General features: G+C 28.7%; 1 protein-coding gene across 1 annotated transcript; it reads right to left on the minus strand.

Annotated features, from left to right (window-relative positions):
- Window positions 1–10,909: 10,909 nt before the first annotated feature.
- LOC149512934 (myb family transcription factor EFM-like) lies at window positions 10,910–16,780 on the minus strand. The gene is made up of 5 exons (XM_089750777.1): window positions 16,259–16,780; window positions 15,867–16,090; window positions 15,446–15,758; window positions 15,089–15,165; window positions 10,910–11,149 (listed from the first exon to the last, which is right to left on the minus strand). Exons 1-5 carry the CDS (start codon window positions 16,470–16,472, stop codon window positions 11,093–11,095), a joined length of 885 nt encoding a protein of 294 aa, XP_089606903.1. The 5' UTR covers window positions 16,473–16,780; the 3' UTR covers window positions 10,910–11,092.
- Between the last annotated feature and the right edge of the window lie 3,635 nt (window positions 16,781–20,415).

A 20,415-nucleotide genomic window follows, 5' to 3' on the forward strand; every position in this document is an offset into this window, starting at 1 on the left:
TATTACAAATTGTGAAAAGCTACTAGGAATAGATGACAAGATCAAGTCAATACTTAATTCATGATCCATCACAAATCCTAATTGTCCAAGTTTCTTAATCCAATTGATCATCTTGAGACAATGCACTTTGACCAAAGTGCTTTTTGACATCACTATTTGGAACAATTCTTTTGAGGTCTTTAACCTCTTAATCCACCTTTTTTTGTCAAACAATTCTTTAAAGTGCAGAATGATTGTTAGAACATCCATATTCCCATGTTGCCTTTACTACTCAGAGGTCATTCTAGCCACCATGATACATGCGACTTGATTAGCATGGTTTTTATGGGTTTTATAAACCTGCCGCACTACATCATCAGCATTAGCATTTGGTTTTGATGGAACAGGTTCATCAAGAACATAAAGCATTTTCTCTTGCCTTAAGACAAACTTCATACTGTGATACCAATCATTGAAGTTAGGCTTTATAAGCTTGTTAGTGTCAAGTATGCTATGAAGTAACCAATTATTACTCATTTTCGTAACCTATAAAATATGAACAAGTATCGGTCATATTGTTTAATACTATTATAGATAAGGTCTAAAACTATATATTGGTTGCTCCCACTATTTTCTAGTGGTCTAGGATCCTATTTAGTTTACTATAATCTTGAGGTTAGTCTCAACAAGCCATTATAAGTAAATTAGATGGACAACTTACGTATCAATCACATCCTCATGTGACTCCTAGATCAATGGGGTGACAACTTCTTATCTAATCACATCTTGTATCATTCACCCAATCATTGCCTTTATCATTATACGATCAAGTTTTTTGCATCCAAACAATACAATGGTTGTTAAGTAAGACCCATTGATCATAACACAATCTTATTTTGAATAATGAGTGCTTTGAGGTTAGTCTTAACAACCCCTTTTAGAAGAAAGTTTAGTTGTTTATGTTAATGGAAGGCATCAAGATTTAATATTTTTCATGAGGGATTTTTGATTCATCATAGGTCTCATCAAGCATGCTTAAGAATTCATCATATATCCAATAAATGTAATCTTATCATGTATCTCACAATTACACATGACATTTATCATATATAAATTCTAGCATGTATAATAACAAATCAACATAGAAAAAATGTATTTATCTTATAACTAGCATGCATACTACCTCTATCATCATGTTTGGTTCAAATGCATAATCTTGCACATCTATTCTTTGAATCAATGTTAATATCAAATATCAATCATCGATTCAAGTCAATGTGATGCAAGTCATAGACATGTTTAGCTAGCATGGTTGAATATGTCTAATTATTATTTTAGTAATATGTAATTTCCAATCATAATTTCCTAAACAATTAAATTTTAATTTTAATTGAATTTTAATGTAACATGGTCAACATCACCATAAACCATTTAGGAATGCCATTCAATTAAAATCAAGCCAAATTACATGCATTAGGAATTTCCTAGTCCAAATAAGTGTTGCAGTGAAATAGTTTCTTGTTAATTAGAAGTTCAAACAATTTAGAAAGTCTAATTCAATTTGGATTTTATATGAAATCTTATTTCTCCAACCCAAAAAATTTAGGAATCCAAATTTAACAAGAATTAACACCAATCTAGGGCTTGGCCGAAAACCCATCCAAGAAGGAAAGCAAATTGTGGCAAGGGTAGTTTTTATGGAAACTAGGTAGTTTTGGCCATCTTTTGCTATGCTGCCCCTATGAGCCACAATCTAAGAGTTCTAAGCTCTTTCCCATGCTTTATTATGCCTTTGGTCATGATTTTTGAATCACAAGTAACAATTACTTTGACTTTTATAAAAATAGTCTACTAAACTTGGTGATTAAGAAAGCAAATCTTAAAATCTTGGTGAACAAGTTTTTTAAGATTTCCAATATTGAATGCCAAGTAGATTTTCATTAAAATCTTAGTGAGCAAAATTTTAAAGTCCCTTAACTTTTAAGAATATCAGTTGTACCAAGAAAACCAATGACCATAATCATATTAGGGCAACCATGGATCATATTCATATTATACATGCCTAGCCACCATTGGCACATTTTTGGGTTGAACTTGTCATCAACTTTTGAATGACCAAATGAACTTCGAAAGTTATAAAATTTTTACACAATGATCATCAACATGTTTTTTTTATATGTTAAAATTTTGTAGCCAAATAATATCCCGAAAGTGAGAAACAATTTTTGTAATATCATTATTGTAGAATTTTCCTTGTACAGACAGATTGTAAACAAAAAATTCATTGAGCATGCAAATGATATCCATAAATTATAAAATTCAAACCCAATCACCCTAAGACATCATGCTTTGATATTCTAAAAGAATCCAATCAAAATAATCAGAAAAAATTAATTTTGCAGCCTTTACATCACAACAACAAATTGCAATCAAAATAGTTTTGATATCATGAACAATCAAACAAACTTCTAATTTGTATAACTATATTGACAAGGCTTTGATACCACTTGAAGGGAATTATGCATCAATATATAGAGTTAAAGTAGTGAAATTTTTAAAATTTTAATTCCCTAAAGCCAAGATCAATCAACAAGATTATATAAACATACAACTTCATAAGCATTCATAGGTTTTGGCTTAGGTGGTTACCTTGGTTGCCAAAATTCCTTCGGGTTGAATTTAGTGACCTTCCAAATAGTTTGCCAAGCTAAGAAGCTACCCAAGTGTTCAACCTCTATTGGTGATCCATATGAACTCTTATGAAAGAACATTTTCTAAAGTTTGGTAGAACTCAAAGCCACACTCTAGCTAGTAAGTATTTTCAAGATCTCTTATATTCTCTCAAGTTTTGCTTAGACTCTATTAGCTTATTTTTATCTTGAGTGAATCTTGCTTATTCTTAAAAGAATAGTGTTACAGGAGAGGTGACTTGATGTTCCTTTTTATAGGGAAAGTATTCAACCACATTAGTTTTAACACATGGAATGCAAATTTTCACAATTAAACCTATGCTAGCTAAATGTACCAAAACAAGGGAAACATTTTCCCTTGTTTTTATTTCCTCTAATTTTTTGTCATACTAAAATCAAATTAAGTCCAACTTAATTTGTCCCATCTTTAATCTTACACAATTGCCCTATTGTGTGACCCGTTAGGTTTTTTAGGTTCTTGAAAATAAATACAAGCATTGTAAGCCTTAGTATTCAACTATGGATGAAACAAACTCTTTGTCATCATTACCAATTCTCCAACAAACTCTTTTAGATCATAATCAATGCTAGTGTCATTGCCATGACCCCCAATTACTAAAAAAAAGTCAATATGGATTGACAACCTATCCGTGAATGGTTTTAGTGTATACTTAATATCTTTTCATCATATTGTACCTTGGTTTGAATATGGAGTATGGTTTAGTGTCCACTCAATCTTGTTCAACCATGTTAAGTTTTGTCTTTAACCTTAACTTACAAATAAGTTTTAGAACAATTCTAAACTTTTATTTCACTTTGGCCAAAGATTTCTTAAGTTAATTTAATTAAGACTAGTTGAGATACTCTATTAATCACATAAGTTGATGAATCCCATCTTGATTACTTCATGCATCTTTATATGTCTCATGTTATATCCAATAATATACGATTGGAGCATTCTTGGTTAGAATCATAAGTAAAGTAAAATCAAAGTATAACATTGATCCTATAAGTTCATAAGTAATCTCAAGTCAATGGATCACTTATACAACCATCACATGAGAATTTAGCTATAGACACTAAGCAAACTACCATATAGCATTCTCATATCGGGTCATGTTTAGTGAAATTGTTCTTGTAACAAGCACCCACATGTTAGCTTAAGTTTATCCAAACTTCAACCTATAAGATCGGTTACTTACTTCACAAGCAAGAGTATAACCATTTGCTAATCTCAATAGCTTTTGTCAATGTTCTCTTATTGATAAAGCATCGACTAGGAACTATTTTTAAACATATAGCTTTTATATAATGATGATCTTATAATTACAATCTCATTATATTTCCCTTCAAAGCTTTATATATATTTCAAAGACTTGATCATATAAGAATCAACATTGAAATAAATGCAAACAAGCTTAATGATAAATAAGTAAGACCTTTATAAAATATTAAATATAAAAGAACTACAAATAAAACAATGTTTTAGCCAAAATATGATTCAATTTGAAGTGCCTATACCAATAGTATACGCATGATAGTTTAAGAGATAATGACAAATATAAATATATGAATGTATGAATATTCAAAATTACTAATGCATATAACAATTTATAAAAATAAACAACGAACACGTGACAGTAGATCTAGGGTTATTTTTTTGGGTTTAAGGTTTGAAGTTTAGGGATGGGTTAGGTTTAAGGGTTTGCTTGGCATTTATGGGTTTGGAGTTAGGATTTAGGGGTTCAGTTTGGTTTAAGTTTGGGGTTGGTTTAGTTTGGTTTGGGGTATAGTTTAGTTCGATTTAAGGGTTTTGGGATTGGTCTAGTTTGGTTTGGTTTGGTTTGAGGTTGGCTCCATTTGGTTTGGAATTTTAAAGCAAGTTCAGTTTAATGATTTTACGGGTTAGTTCAATTCGGTAATTTTGGGTTGGTTCAGTTTGGTTGGGGTATGGTTTGGTTCAGTTTTGGAGTCTTGGTTTAGGGTTTGGATTTTCGTTTTACAGTTTGGGGTTTTGTTTAAAGCTTGGGGTTTTAGTTTAGGGTTTAAGGTTTAGTTTTAGAGTTTGGGTTTTTGTTTAGTGTAGACATCCTATTTTGCCTGAGAGCTTCCTCAGAATCGAAACTAGGTTTTGATTGTGAATTGGGCCCAATTGTGAAACTTCGGGCCCAATAAGAAAAGTTTTAATTTTAATTTGATTTAATTGGTTTTATTTATTAATTTATTTTTGTTTAATTTTACTTGTTTCAAAAAGTGCAAAAAAAAAAAAAAAAGGAAAATTTGAAAAAAACCATTAAAGATTTTGCAAGAAATTTTGGTGCATGAGTCATACAGTTACTGAAATTAAATTATAATCAAATCTAATCACAAGTAATCACAATCCCAAATTCGATTTACTTTGCTATAATAAAAAGGGATTGAATCCCTATAGAACGGTATTGAAACACACACACGAAAGGGGGAGAATTTAGAAAAGAAAAAAAGGGTTTTAGGGGTTAATAGCATTCTATTTTATTTTTTTAGGGATTAATTTTGAAGTTCCATTTTAAGGAATTAATTTTTTTTTTATTTTGAGTTTTTGATCATCAAGTGAAGTTCTTGGGTTGGCTTTTGCAGACTGATTGGAATTTCTTAGGATTTTTCTTTTTTTTTTTTGGAATTTCTTGGAAAATTTGAAAAATTAAATGAATTTTTGAATTTTTCGATTAAAGTTTCCAGCAAAATTGAATTCTCCGGTGATATTTTAGCCAAATTCCCAATTTTTTTGGCAAAATAACCCAGTTTCCTTTCAAGATGCCAGTGGTTGAAGGATTTTTCGGTTGTAATTTCCAGAAACTAGTGTTGTGTTCATCAAGCTAGAATGAGAAGCGAAAAGAAAAAAAAAAGATAGAGAAAAAAGAAAGCTAATTTGAGGAAAACTTAATTTTTTTGGATTTTATATTAATGCTAAAACAATAGCGTTTTGAGGATTAGGGCTCCGAGATCCACATGTTTCTTCAAATCAGTCCCAAACCTGCACAAGTGGTCTGACTTTAGCGGATGACCCAGTTTCAGTAACCAATAGGTGAGCCAAGCCAAGCCACCCCTTCCAAACCTCTTCAACCAGTCTTCCTCTCTGTAGCTGAGCCACTTTTGCTATATATTTTTTTCTTTCTTCTCTCTATTTAATTTATTTGTATTTTTCTGTTTTAATCATTTTGTCTTAAAAAATAAAAAGGTTATTTGCATGATGTCCATTTAGTTTTTACATGGTGTTTATTTTTGCATGAATTTAATTACATAATTATAAATATATATTAATTTGCATGATTATTTAATTGCATGATACAGTATATTATTGTATGATGTTCATTTATTTTAATTGATTTGTTTTCTTTTAATAAAAAAGGGGTTTACAAAATAAAAAGTTTTTAATCCTACCAAATTATTGGAGGATTTGAATCTTAAGTTAAATCCTACCAAACTATTGGAAGTTTTAATATATTTTCTCAAAAAAAATCTTATAATAAAATCTCACCAAATTATTAAGAGATTTGCATCAAAGTGAATCTTACTAAACTATTGAAAGATTTTACTAATTATTTCTTTAACTAAAATTTAAATAAATCTAAAGATAGAGTCTCTTTAGGGTGGGACACTAGTCTCTATGAATACTCTTAAGGTGAGAGAATTATCTTAAATTGCTACCAAACTATTAGAGTAATTTTAAGATTAATTTTCAATATTAAATATTTTGGTAAATCACAAATATAGTTAAGGCTTGGATAATTTGAAATCAAATTGGTACCATCCTTTGAATGAGCATTATGAGGGTGCCATAACCTTCCTCATGCGTAATCGCACTCCAAAATCTGAAATATGATTTCATGAACTAAAATCTACTATTTAAAGATACCTATGTCAATCTTGAGACTCTTCTTTAAATATGATAGATTCGATCAGGTCACCAATCACACTTAAATTAAAAAGATTAGTGGCGACTCCATTAATCCAAGTCTAACGGTAACTCTATAGATCTATATGTTATGATAGTTTGACAACTCCACTGGTGACACTAAGAGTCAAGCCAGTAAATGATTTCTTATTATCCAAGCCTAACCTAATAAATTTGAGATTTTTTCTTCTTTTTTTCTTTTTCCTACTTGTATTTTATTTAGTTATTCATTTATTTGTTTTCATATATTTGTCATTCACTTGCATATACATAACATGAGTTCTACACCTGAGTTATGTCCCTTAAAAGGAAGTAAAGTACCTATGCCTTCATGAGATTTCATGTCTTCGAATGGGCTGGTGAAATATTACCTCCACTCAAATTGAACCATTTCCACTTGTAACCTATAATGGGTGAGGATTGGAGTGCCTTACTAGTCTATAAAGGACAATGATGTAAAGAACAATTTAGGAACCTTTAGATTTTTAAACCTTTGAACCTAGCATGTAAATAAACCCTGAAGGTCTGAAGAACTATGTCTTTTCTTATGTTAGAAAATCCTAAATAGGATACATGATTAGATGTTTATTTTACTTGTAAGCTTATGTATTATCTTTTTTGTATATATTTATATATATTATATTTTACATACTAACCGTGTATGTTGGTCTTTGTATCTATATTATCTTGTATGGCTACTAACCCTTTTCTTTTACTATACATGTATTCACATCATTAGATTTATCATAAGGAATTTTTGCCATAAAATAATTTTAACTAATCTCAGTTACATCCATGGAAAGCTTAGCAAAGTCCTCTACTGGCCTAAAAAGGGAATCTAAAGAGTTGAAGCTTACAAATAAAGGGCTAAAAAGGGAATTTCAAGCATTTAAACAAGAAAAGGATTAATGGAAGAGTTTTTTCACTAACCTTAACACAACACGGTCCTCCACTAATCGAAAACTGGCCTAACTTTTGAAAGAAAATGACAGTTGCGAGCAAAGCTACAAGAAAGGGATGAGACGCTCTTTAAGGCATAAAGGCACATCCAAATGCTGAATGAAGTGATGGTGAAAATTGGAACATAGATAAGGGCTATGACTAAAGAATGTGAACAAATGAGGGAAGCATATGTGAGAAAGCATGACCAGTTGAAGTCCCTACTTGACCAAATCATTATGGGTGCTTACAAAGCCAAGGACATGATAGAAAAGATTGAAAAATGGAAAGCAAAGGTGCCACCAGTGGGAGCACATAGCCAATAACTGATAGATTTCCTTGGTGAAATGCAAAGCCAATATTAACAAGTTAAGGATTTCTTTCCTCAATAAATTCTAAACTTTTCATGGATTTAAAGTTGATTTTGGTTAAAAATGACTTTTAATTTAATAAAGATTTGCTTTGATAACAATTGTTATGTACTAAATTCTCCTTATTGCATTCATGCATTTTTTTTTATTTTGGCATGCATTCTCATGCATAATCTGATGGTCCTATAAACATCATTCTAAATTTGTACATTAATTATAAGAAATCAAGGTTCGAGGATAGCTCGACACTAGTATTACACTCGGGCCCAAGCTAGAAGAATAGAACAATATAATACTAGCCATGTCGAGAAATTAGAAAAAGACCAAGAAGAGATTAAAGGAGAGCTAAGCAAAATCGTAGAGACTTTGGGTAAGCTAAATAAGGGAAAAACAATAGAGGAAGATGATTTGCATAAACTTTTGATCCATCGTATCCTCTAGGTTATGGCTTATATCAAGTCCAATCCACTCCAAGCCTTCTATCACAATAGTTTGCATTTTCGACAGGCTATACTTACTTAGAAATACCACATATACCTAGCAAAGAGAATGTTTAAAGTTACAACAACCCTACCCTAGTTGAAAAGGTAGTTAAACCCATCCAAGTTCCTAATTTGGACATCCTTAAAGAGGAATTGAAAATGGTTAAGGCTTTGAAATGTTCAAAAGCTTATTACAATCTGAACATTCTCAAAAAAAGGTTGTGACCTATTAAAAGGATAGATTTTTGTGGCTTTACGGATGCTGCCAGCCTTTGTTTGGTCCCAGATATTAGGCTTCCTTTGAAATTTAAAACTTTGGAGTTTGAAAAATACAATGGTACTAAGTGTCTGATAACTTATGTTAGCATATACTATCAACAGATGGCAGTTTATGTTAGTAATGAGAAGCTACTTATGTATGTATTCCAAGACAATTTAACTAATTTTTTTGTAAGGTAGTATGTTCAATTGGATAAGACCCAAAATAAATAAATAAATATTTTTCATATTATAAACTATTGGAGGATTGTTTCAAATTAAGTCCTACCAAACTATTGGGAGACTTTACTGAACAAAATACTTTAATGAATTCGATGACGGAGCCTCGTCAAAGTGGGATACTAGTCTCTATGACTGCTTCTAAGGTGAGAAAATTATCTTAAATTACTACCAAACTATTGGGATAATTTTAAGATTAATTTTTAATATTAAATTATTTGGTAAATCATAAAAATGATCAAGACTTGGATAATTTGAAATCAAATTGGTACCATCCTTGAATGGGTGTTATGGGGGTGCTACAACCTTCTCCATGCGTAATCGATTCTCGAACCTAACATCTATTTTCGCAAACCATAATATGTTTCAGGTGGCCAATCACATCTAGACAAAAAAGATTGGTAGCAACTCCTTTCATCCATATCTAGCGGTAGTTCCACGGATCTATACGTTCTGACACCATTAGAAAGTTTACCTATACCGATGGTTGTATAAAGTGTTGGTATAGATACTTTCTATACTGATAGTAACAAAAATCCATCAGTATGGATACTTTTTACTTACATAATTGACTGTCAATATAGGTAAGTGTCAGTATATAGCATACTTATACTAACCAATAGTTAGATACCACTAGAAAAAGTTTATCTATACCAACGGCTGTATAAAGTGTTGGTATAGGTATGGTATATTTTGACAGTATTAAAAAATCATTAGTATAAATCTATTTTACTGACGTAATTTGATAATCAATATAACCAAGTGTCAATACATAAAAAATTTATTGTAGTGGGTTGTTAAAATTCATTTCCTTTCTTTTTCTTTATTAATTTTAACTATCTAAACAATGAGTACATGTACCATTTCTTGCCTTTAAAAATTTTTCCTTTCCTTTCCTTTATTAATATTTATCCAAACATAACTTAAACTCATAGAAAAAAAATCAAACTTTTACTTATAAAATTAAAGTCTTCCTTATAGTTATAAAAACATTGATTTACTTAACATTGTACTGAACAAATTAAGGATACATACGCAGAAAAGATTTATGATATTTATAGCACATATATATATAAATATATAAAACATACATATATTTTGATCTCTGTTGCTTAAAATTGTAACATGTGGACTGTCACATATGCAAGTTTCATCTGACATATAGAATCATTAAGTTGCCATATATTCATTTTAAGTTGCCAATTCATTCAATCTTAATTATCACTATTTTATGTCTTTCATCCCTTAGGATTTAGAATCAAGAATGCTTCATTCTTCACTCTTGATCTACTACTTCCTTATTATTTGTATTCCTCTTTCATTTATTTCAAAAAAGAAAATTCTATTTCTTTATTCAAGAGATAATGGATCTTCTTTATAACTTGAAAAAAGATGAATTTACACTATTGAAATTCTTAATATAAGTAACCGATTGTCTCCCCAACTCATTATTATCTATTTATTGCTTTCAATTTTCATTCTCCAAAAAAAAAAAAAATTATTCATCTAACCTTTGATTGTAAGAATAAATATTTTTTCACTTAATTTAAAAAAAATTTTTTTTTTCTATATTAAAAGGTTTATTCAGTACATTCATCCATATAAGTTATCTTTTAAATAGATATTGGTTGCCAAATTTTAGATCATAACTCTTTTTCTCCTTCTCTCAAATTCATTTTTTTCTTGCATTTGTTTTTGAAAAAAAAAAAATTTCTCGCCTTATGTTGAAACCTAGAAATAGAACAATCTTCTCTTGATTTGAAGATTTCACTCGAAAAAAATTCATTGTTTTAAGAGGAATCTTCAAATTTAAAATTTGTTTAATAATTATCTAACCACTTATTTTTTGTTCAGATTATTTACAATCTCTCACAATGCATGTATGTTTTTCTATTTTTTTTTTAATTTTACTATTGCAGTATATATTAAATAATAAAATAATAAACCGCAACAACGCGCAAATTGCTATCTTGTATATATATATATATATATATATATAGCTAGCTTTCTGTTTTTCGATAGAAAAGATTACAGATTCTTCAATTCGAAAAGCATTGCTTGTAATGACGAGGAACATGGTTGGCTTTAAGAAGATTACTCTTTCTTGGCAACCTTGTTACGAAAGCTCCTGAATCCTGAAGTTGAAAGTTCAGTACTGCAACATGCAGGGCAAGGAGCCAAGCGATCCTTGTTCTCTTTTTAACCCATGCGGTCGACATAAGATCCCAGAACCTTAACACAGTGAAGTCTATATTTCTGAAATTATCATATGTTCCGAAACGGTTAACGTGGGGATTAAAACATAATGGTGTTTGGAAATGTTTCACATTTTGCAGATATAACTAATTGCTGGGAAATATAAACTTTAAAAATGCAAATTCAAATGATAATTCTAAGTGTTTTCCTATATATACTAGTTTTTTGACACGTGTGAATCATCTATAATATGTGATTGATTTCATAATTATAATGATAAAAAGAATAAGTTTATGAAGCATAGTTTGATTAATCTTTAATTAATTAACATTTAAATTAGAAAGATATTTTATATATGTAAATAAAAAAATGGATTTTTATAAAAAAATTATAATTTATCCTCATATATATATATATATATATGTTATGATAGTCGATGCTATTAGGGATTGAACCTTGATTATTTACAATAAAATTCTATCACTCTATTAAGAAACCACACAATTGTTAATTTGCCAAATATTCATTTATCTTATAATTTTAAATATTATTTATTTTTTGGCTCATCTAAATTAAATCACATCAAATATAAATTAAATATTATATTGTAAGTATGAATTATATTTCATGATTGAATTAACCTAAAAATATTCATTGCAAACGAATCTCACAATATATTTCAAAACTTGTGAGCACAAGAGGCGTATTGCCACATAGTTTACGTACCCATGTCTAAAAATAATCTACTTGATTCTACAATCGTTTATAATTAATATTGCTTTTTTTCTTTGTTAGGAGCATATGAATATCTAATTTAATCATATTTAATTATTTTATTTTGCAAATCTTCATTCTTAATTATTAAGAACAGTTTCCTTTAATAAGAGTTCAAGGGTAAATAAAGAAATAGATACATAAACATAGTCAGTATTTAATTTAAAAAGAAAATTATAACTTAAGAAAAGTTTAATATAATTAAAGACTTCAAAATTACTAAGGAGATTAATAAAGATTAGTTAATATTTTAATTTAATAAGAAATTCATTAATTTAGGACAAAATAGTTAATTTAAAAAATTATTAAGAGCATATATGCGTTCATTACTTTTATTTTTGGAGTTCGTTATTTTATATATATATTTAAAGATTTAAAAGAAATTGTAAGAATTGAAATTAAAATTTAAACTTATTGAAAATCCACTACGAGTGGATAAAAACCATTTAGACATTTGTACTAAGCCCTAGGTTGAATACTAATCAGTTGTTAAAGCCTAGAAACTAGAGCAAGAGGAGAGTTGTATCAATTAAACATTTAGTATTTGGAAAGAGTCCTAACAACAAACTGGTAGACAATTTAATTTGATAAAGTCTGGTAGACAATTTAATTTGATAAAGTTTTTAAACAAACAATCATAGATGTTTTAGCTATTAATTTTTTTTAAAAATAATTTCACTATGAGTGTCTGTATATTTTTCACAAGTTATATTGAACATTATTTTTCTACCACATGCTATTACATGTAGTTTAATGTAATGTTGGGTTGCTGAAATTCAAAGACAAGTGTCCTATCCTAATTAGTCAGCCTTGAACAAATTAATTAGAATAATATTGCCATTTCCAGCCTATGAGCCTATCATTGGCATCATATATATATATATATATATATATATTTCCACTATCACAAGCTTATGTAAATATTACACATGAAAATCTAACTATATATATTTTTATAGCTAGTGTACTACCCATGTTGATCGATCATTAATGTAAGATTTCTTTTATCTTCCTCACACGCCATCCCATATCTATTATCTTCAAATTGTGTTTAATTTTTTTTTATAGCTCATAAGTCGTTGTAGTAGCCACTAACTGCTTGAAGAGCAACAAAATGCATAACTTTTCTTTATGTGTGTGTCAATAAAAGCTGTTTTTTAGCATGGATCTTAGCCCCAATGATTCATTAAATCTTTTAAAAGTTAGATTTCAATAAGATTGAGATTCAAACTTCTTTTAAAATAATAATAATAATAATAAATAAAGGCTTTCTTTTAGATTATTTTAACCACCCTCAAACCTTTTTATAGTCATTGATCACTTTTTTTTTTTTAATACGCAATTTAAATGAACTATACTTTAATTCCAAACCTCAGCTGAAAAAATATACCAAATAATTGATATAGTTTTATTTTATGAAATATCAAATTATTACCTTTTAGCATCAAAAGTCAACTGATCAAGAAATAATGCCACATGTCATTCATTATTTATTTATTTATAAATATTACTAATTTAATCATGAATAATGTCATATTAGAGTGTCCCAATAAGATCATATCAGTGCTAAAAAATATTTACTGGAGAGCTATTATTAATTTTAAAAGTGTCACCAACAATCATGTGGTCTGTTAATGGAATACTGGACCTTAGTTTTACTGATCGAAAATCAATTTAATGCAATTTTAAGTAAAAAAAAAAAAAAAATTTTTAAGGAGTTACTGGAGGATGTAAATTTGATTGACTTAATATCTTTCTTAGTGCAAGTAATTATTTAGGGAGTCTAAACTGCAATTACAGCAATTAAAATTTTGTGCATGTAACTTTTTATTATCAATAAAATAAGGACTTGAGTTGTTGATTATTAAGAAGAAGATTACAAATTGAAATTATTATGATGTATTTTACACTATCAATTTTAATTAACTTCTGTTTGTTTAAATAATCTAAACTAAAAACTACAAGGATTAATTTGATTATATATTTGAGTTAATTAACGTTGTTGAAAATAATAACATTTTTTTATATAATGAAAATAATAACATCTACTAGCGAACTTTTAGATTTTATTATTGCCAACTGAGGATCCAAATCGTTGATTCTAGAAATGAAAATTATAAATTTTAATTATGATGATTTATGTAAGTATTAATTAACTCATCTCGTGTACAATTCAAGTTTTAATTGATTATATATATTATTGATTTACTCATTATTTTATATTTATCTATGTTCTTCGTTTTAAAATTGTAATTTTCATTTAATTATTCCTAATTTTATATTATTAAAAGTAGGATTTCCATATTTAATTGATTGAATTTCTTATAATTAGTTCATTTTTAATTTTATACTTATTATTAATGCATTGTTATTGAATTTCTAAATTTCATTATAATTGCCAAACATAAAAAATTTTCATAAGTGATTTTCATTTTTTACTTTAATCTCATTAGTCACTAGTTACTTTTTTTTTTCGGGATAAAAAATTTGATTAAAATTCTTTTTTCTTCTTTTTTCTCCTTAATTAACGCGGCAAGGCTGGGTTCAATTTCCAGCACTTGGGAATTCTCTTTTATAGATATAGGATGGATGAAATTATACCACTGTAAAATTAATTAGTTTTACATCATTTTATAACATCATGTGCAATTAATACTTTAATAGACCTATTGTTGAATTTAATAATATAGACCTATCTGTCATGCTTATAAAGTTTTGAATCAATCAAATATCTTTATCTATCGATCGAGAATGCTATTTTTCTTTCAATATATATTGAATGGTTGAAGTTTTTTATATCAAACAAATAGTACTTAGACCTGAACTTTGACGTGCATGATTTATATGAATAGAATATGAAATATAATGGTTGAATTAAATAAATATAAATCATAGAAAGAATTATAAACAATTATAAAATGATGTAAACTAAATTAGTTTGATACTGACGTCAGTGAATCATATATATATATATTATATATAAATAAATATAAATCATAGAAAGAATTATAAACAATTATAAAATGATGTAAACTAAATTAGTTTGATACTGACGTAAGTGAATCATATATATATATATATATATATATATATATTATATGTGGTTTCGTCTTAAAATTGTGTCAAATTTTGAAGTACTTCTACCGTGGCCAAGCCAATAAGTCATGAACTATATATATAATGATGCATGCATTATTACTTAAGCTTAATAAGAACGAATTTAACCTGCAAATGACTTTTTACTTGATCAATTGTAAGCCCCTCAACTTGCATGTAGTCTCTAATTTGCTTAGGAGTAGCCACTGTCCAAAATAAAAATTTAGCAAGCCAATTAAAATTATTACATCTGCAAAAAGAATATATTCAAATTTAATTAATTAGCAAAGGGAAAAATAATGAAATCCATGCATTCATGATCAACTTTCCATGCAAAAAGAAGGGACCTTTACTAATTATAGATCTAACATTGTTATCAACATGCATGTTATAAAACTAAATAAAATACAAACTCCTAGAAATCAAATCGTATTTAAACCATCAATTTATTTAATTTTTTTTACCTATAATTGTTTAAGTTCTGACCTTTAATGCCTCCAACCAAATTCAAAGCTTCCACAAATCTTGCATGAAGCTCAGGTGACCAACATCTCCTATTATTCTTCCAAATGGTTTGAGTCAAAGCCTTTGGGTGATAATTAAGAGTTTGATCATCTGACTTGATCAGATACAAGAATCCCTGATTATTTCTAGATAATTGATCCATGGCTGCTAACTCCATTTCCTTTCCAGTACTTGATGATCCAATGGGATTTGAATTACTCTTCTCGTATGGCAACCATAACCCTTCCATATTTCTGTACTCTTTGCATGGCTGGATTGCTTTGAGATATGGAGGCTGGAGAGAGTATCATATATAAAAAATTTATTCAACAAGTTGAAACAATATATATGTACCTATATATTAAGTATTGTTTGTGGACCTAGTAAACTATTTCTCTTTTACCTTGAAATTATCTAGGACTAATGTTTTCCGTTTCTTAGCAGAACTAGCGTTACAGTACTGATCTTCTTCAGTAGTACTGTGGGTAATCTCCCAGATTTCCCTTTGTCCCTGCTTATTGTTTTTCCTCTTTGTTGGCAAATACTCCACTAGATCAAGCTGTCCAGACTGATCAGATTCCATATTGTTCTTTATGTTTATGAATTCCTCCTTTAATGTCTCAATGGCTATACATAAAAAAAAAAAAAATCAAAATCTTCAATTTCTTTCAGCAATGAAAGAAAGAGAAAAATAGAGAGGAAGGTGGCATGCATGAAGGAAAATCAAACAATTTCTTTGAATTAATAATCAGGAAATTACTGATTTATCAAAATTGATATTCAACATGAACTTACCCTCCATTAGAAGTAGCCTGCATTGAGGAAGTTCATGTTTTAAAGCATCAACCCTACTTAACTCTTCCTGATGCTTGCAAATATAATCACTCAACACTGATAACTTATCTGATTCATTATCGATTTTCGACAGATTTAAGAGCAAGTTGGTTAAGGATTTGGGAACATAAGATGGTTTGAGACTCAAGCTAAGCTCCACACAACTTGGATTCATTATTTTCTCCCTCTCTCTTGCAGGAGAAGGGACTTTGGAGAATTATATATAAAACATAAGTAATGTGAACAGCTGTAGAGCATAAGGATATCCAAGTTGATACTAGAAGACAACTTCAATTACATGTATGAAATATTCCAATTCAGTCTATCAGATTTTGACACCCAAGAAAATGCCTAGCTCTCTAAAGCCGCAAGCTAGACTTCTTTTTCTAAGGATGGAAAGGTGACCACCACATGGAAATTGCGTAGTTACTTTTGAATGTTCTCAGTCGAATTCTTGAGTAAATTACACAAATCTCATTGAACTTTCACACAATTCACATCTTAGTTTCTAAATTTTAATTTTTCCTGATAAAATCACTTAAGTTTGTTAAATAGACCAACGTTAATCATTTTTCAGATTTTACCAAACAAATAACGAGAAAATAACATGGCTAACATGTTCTTTATATGGATAAATTAAAATTTAGCGAACAAAATGAGAAAGACGGTGCTACATAAACATATTTCATATACATTAATTGTATATATCATTTTTTTTCTTTCAAGTTTTATTCTTTTCATTTAGTTTTTATGTTGTCAAATTTTCATATCAGCGTATATAATTAACCTTTTTTAATTGGGACTTGTGTGAAAGTTCAACGACCTTGGCTATAATTTACTCTAGATTCTTTTTACTTTTTCTTGCCCATTTCAAATTTACGTGTTACCACCATGAGTCTTGAAATGCATTTTGATAATGAATCCAAATCCCACTGCCCTGCCCAGTTCCTACGTCGTCCCCTACCCCAACTGACACAAGGTGCCATGTGTTCATTGTTTTATTATTCCATTAATACTCATTTGGCCTTAGCTCAGTTTTTCTACTTGTAAATGCATGTAAAAGAAATAGTGATACAACACAAAATAAACAAAGAATGGTAAAAAATGTTGGTGCTGCCGAAAACTCTAACTCATTTTCGTTTTTTATTTGTCAGTGTTATTTGGAATCAGACGTCAATTGTTGGTGCGGCAGTCATCATCAATTCGTAGAAAGAAAGCGAAATATATAAACATTCCTAACGAAAAAATTCAACTTGAATATAAAATAATAGAAAATACAAAAAATATATATATAGATTTAATGAATATGTGATATCATCATTTAACACTAACCCGATATTAACATTATTAACAAAGAGGCATACCATTTAGATAAACTCATAAGGGATAACAAGAACACATAAATTAAACTCTAATATCATGTTAATTACTATCCAACTTAAATTAAACCAATTGATTATAAATAGAAAGACACAACTTAAATACAAGATTACTAAAAATTCAAGATTTAATTGACAATAACACTTAACGAAAGCATTCAAAATATGAACCTCTCTATTGGAAGCGAACTTTTTGCTGATTTATTGACAAAGATGGATGTTGATCATAATTATTTGTTTGGTGCGAGGCTATAGTGGTGTTGATAATCGATTATATGTTCAACTGTCTCTTTGAAAATTTTTTATAGTTGTTCCTTTTGATCTTGGTTTGGTCCCTTTGAAAAACTCTTTTATAGTTGTTCCTCTTGATCCTGTTTGGGATCTTAGTCTTTTTTGTAATAAAAGGGTAAATGTCTCTAATGGTTTCTAATCTATATTAAAATATTTAACGTGGTCTTTAAATTTTAAAATTTTTAAATGATACTTAAATTATAAATTTATTAATTAATGTGTTATTTAAAAAGTTATTTGTTAATTACGTATTATCATTTGAAATTAATCATATAAGATTTGAGTATCACATTAATTAAAAAATTTATAATTTAAATATCAAATAAAAAAATTTTAAAATTTATGAATTGAACATTTTTCTATAATTTAATTACCGTTCAAAATATTAATCTTTAATAAATTTCTACTAAAGAAATAAAAATATAAAAAAAATCGGTGACCATTCACAAATTTCAAGTTCTATATATATAATTCTAAAAGAATTTATGTGGCCAAGAGAAAACAAAACAAAAAAGAATCACAGATTCCAAAAGCTAAAGCTAGCTCCGGTTATGGATGCAGGTTTGATCATGAACGTACATATCTCCAAAAAAAGTTCCATTGGAAGAATCTCTTTGAGTAGGGGACACCTGAGATTGGAGTCCACTTTATGTTCTTTTGCCTTCGATTTCGATGATAAAACTTTGCTTTGAATAAGAAATTGACAAAACGGGAAGAAAAGAAGAAGAAAGTACATTTTATACATATTCTAGATATTTATTTAACTTGAAATAATTTATTTAAAAAATTCAAAGGCTTATTTATCGACCGCTAGATTAATTTTACCTTAAACTTCTGTAATAGACTATTTATTATCATTATTAGATTTAATGATACATTATGTATCTTTTGTTCTGAGTTTTATTTATTTATTTATTTATTTTTTGAAAATTTGAAGTAAAAAAATGATATTAAGAGAGAGAATATGATGAGACAAATAGCCTAATTACTTGGGGAAAATATAGCAATGAACCTTGTAAAAGGAAGAATTTACGGAAGTTTTTAATTTAAAAGGGAAAAGAATCAAAGGCCACTTTCCTTTCAGGGAGTGCGAACATTTCGTGCAACATGTCAGATTTCAGTGGTGGTAATTTACATCCTCTCAAAAGGTGAAAAAGATTTAAAGGGCTTCAATTCTTTATTCATTTTTTTGGTGTCAAGCTCGATAAGGAAGGACAAAACTTGAAACGAAGTCGGTTAGGAGTATTGTGAATTGGATTATCCATAATTGGGATGAGATGGGGTATTTATACTTAAAAAAGGGTATCTGATCTGAATGATTCAAGCTCTGAAAATACGGTCTAGGACTAATAGGGTTGATCCGATCTGATATTAAAAAAAAAAAAAAATTTAATAAGTGAATGATAAATTAATATATTCATATATCGTCAAGTGAAGTGTCCTGCTGACCAAATTAATGTGGACTTCAAAAAATCAAGTCCGTCACCACGTTAGCTTGGATCTAATAACCAAAATGATTTTAGTTTGATGATGAGTCCTTTTTACTGAAACGTTTATTATACCCTTTTGAATCATAAAATGTCCATTATAATCTGTCTCCCAATAAAAGGATAATGGCACATAAACATATTTCAAATACATAAATTATATATATGTATATATTCAAATTTTATTCCTTTCACTTAATTTTTATGTTGCCAAATTTTCATGTATGTATATCTAACCTTTTCTAATTGGGAGTTGTGTGAAGGCGCGATAACCTTTGCTATAATTTACTCCAAATTCTTTTAATTTTTTCTTTCCTACGACAAATTTATTTGTTACCACCATGAGTCTTGAAATGCGCGCATTTTGATAATGAATCTAAATTATGTTAAATTTATCTCATATTTTAGATTAATACAATTAATTAATCTAAATTTAGGTCAATTAATGATACTATATTGTAATATATTTAAACATATAATTTGATTTTGATCAAGCGTGATTCCAATTTAATTCAATACTAACAATAGAATGGGTCAATTTTGATTAAAATGTCATGAGAGCTCCTTACTCTCACTTTTATATAAATGGGATTGACCTATTAGATTTTTTAACTTCAGTTTAAAAGACAAGGAGCAGTTCCTTTTCCTTTTACAGTGCAAGTTGTCAATCAAAGCTCAGAAGGTGGCATTGGAAAGCACGGAATGACGGCATTCATTTTATGGGTTTGGATTTTGTAGAATTAAGCTCTTGCTTGCATTCAGATAAATTTTTATTTTAAATTTAAATTATTTTAATGACTCGACGAGCTTTCGATCAAATCCAATAATTGGTATCAAAGGCAAACTTACCTTGGAGGTCACTAATCACTTATGATCATGTGAGTGCCATCATTAAAGCTTTAAATGAAGCTTTTGGTTTTTGGATTTTTCATACCCATTAAGATTTTTCCAATTTTTTTTC

Source organism: Durio zibethinus, chromosome 21 (genome assembly GCF_047325235.1).
Source record: "Durio zibethinus cultivar Kanyao isolate XHJ-2024 chromosome 21, ASM4732523v1, whole genome shotgun sequence".
NCBI classification, from domain to species: Eukaryota; Viridiplantae; Streptophyta; class Magnoliopsida; order Malvales; family Malvaceae; genus Durio; species Durio zibethinus.

Coding starts and splice junctions, on each gene's coding strand:
- LOC149512934 (XM_089750777.1), bottom strand. CDS start 16,472: ATGAATCCAAGTTGTGTGGAGCTTAGCTTGAGTCTCAAACCATCTTAT. Junction 16,091..16,258: donor CAGGCTACTTCTAATGGAGG/GTAAGTTCATGT, acceptor TTTTATGTATAG/CCATTGAGACATTAAAGGAG. Junction 11,150..15,088: donor AAGTAAAAAGTCATTTGCAG/GTTAAATTCGTT, acceptor TGATAATTTCAG/AAATATAGACTTCACTGTGT.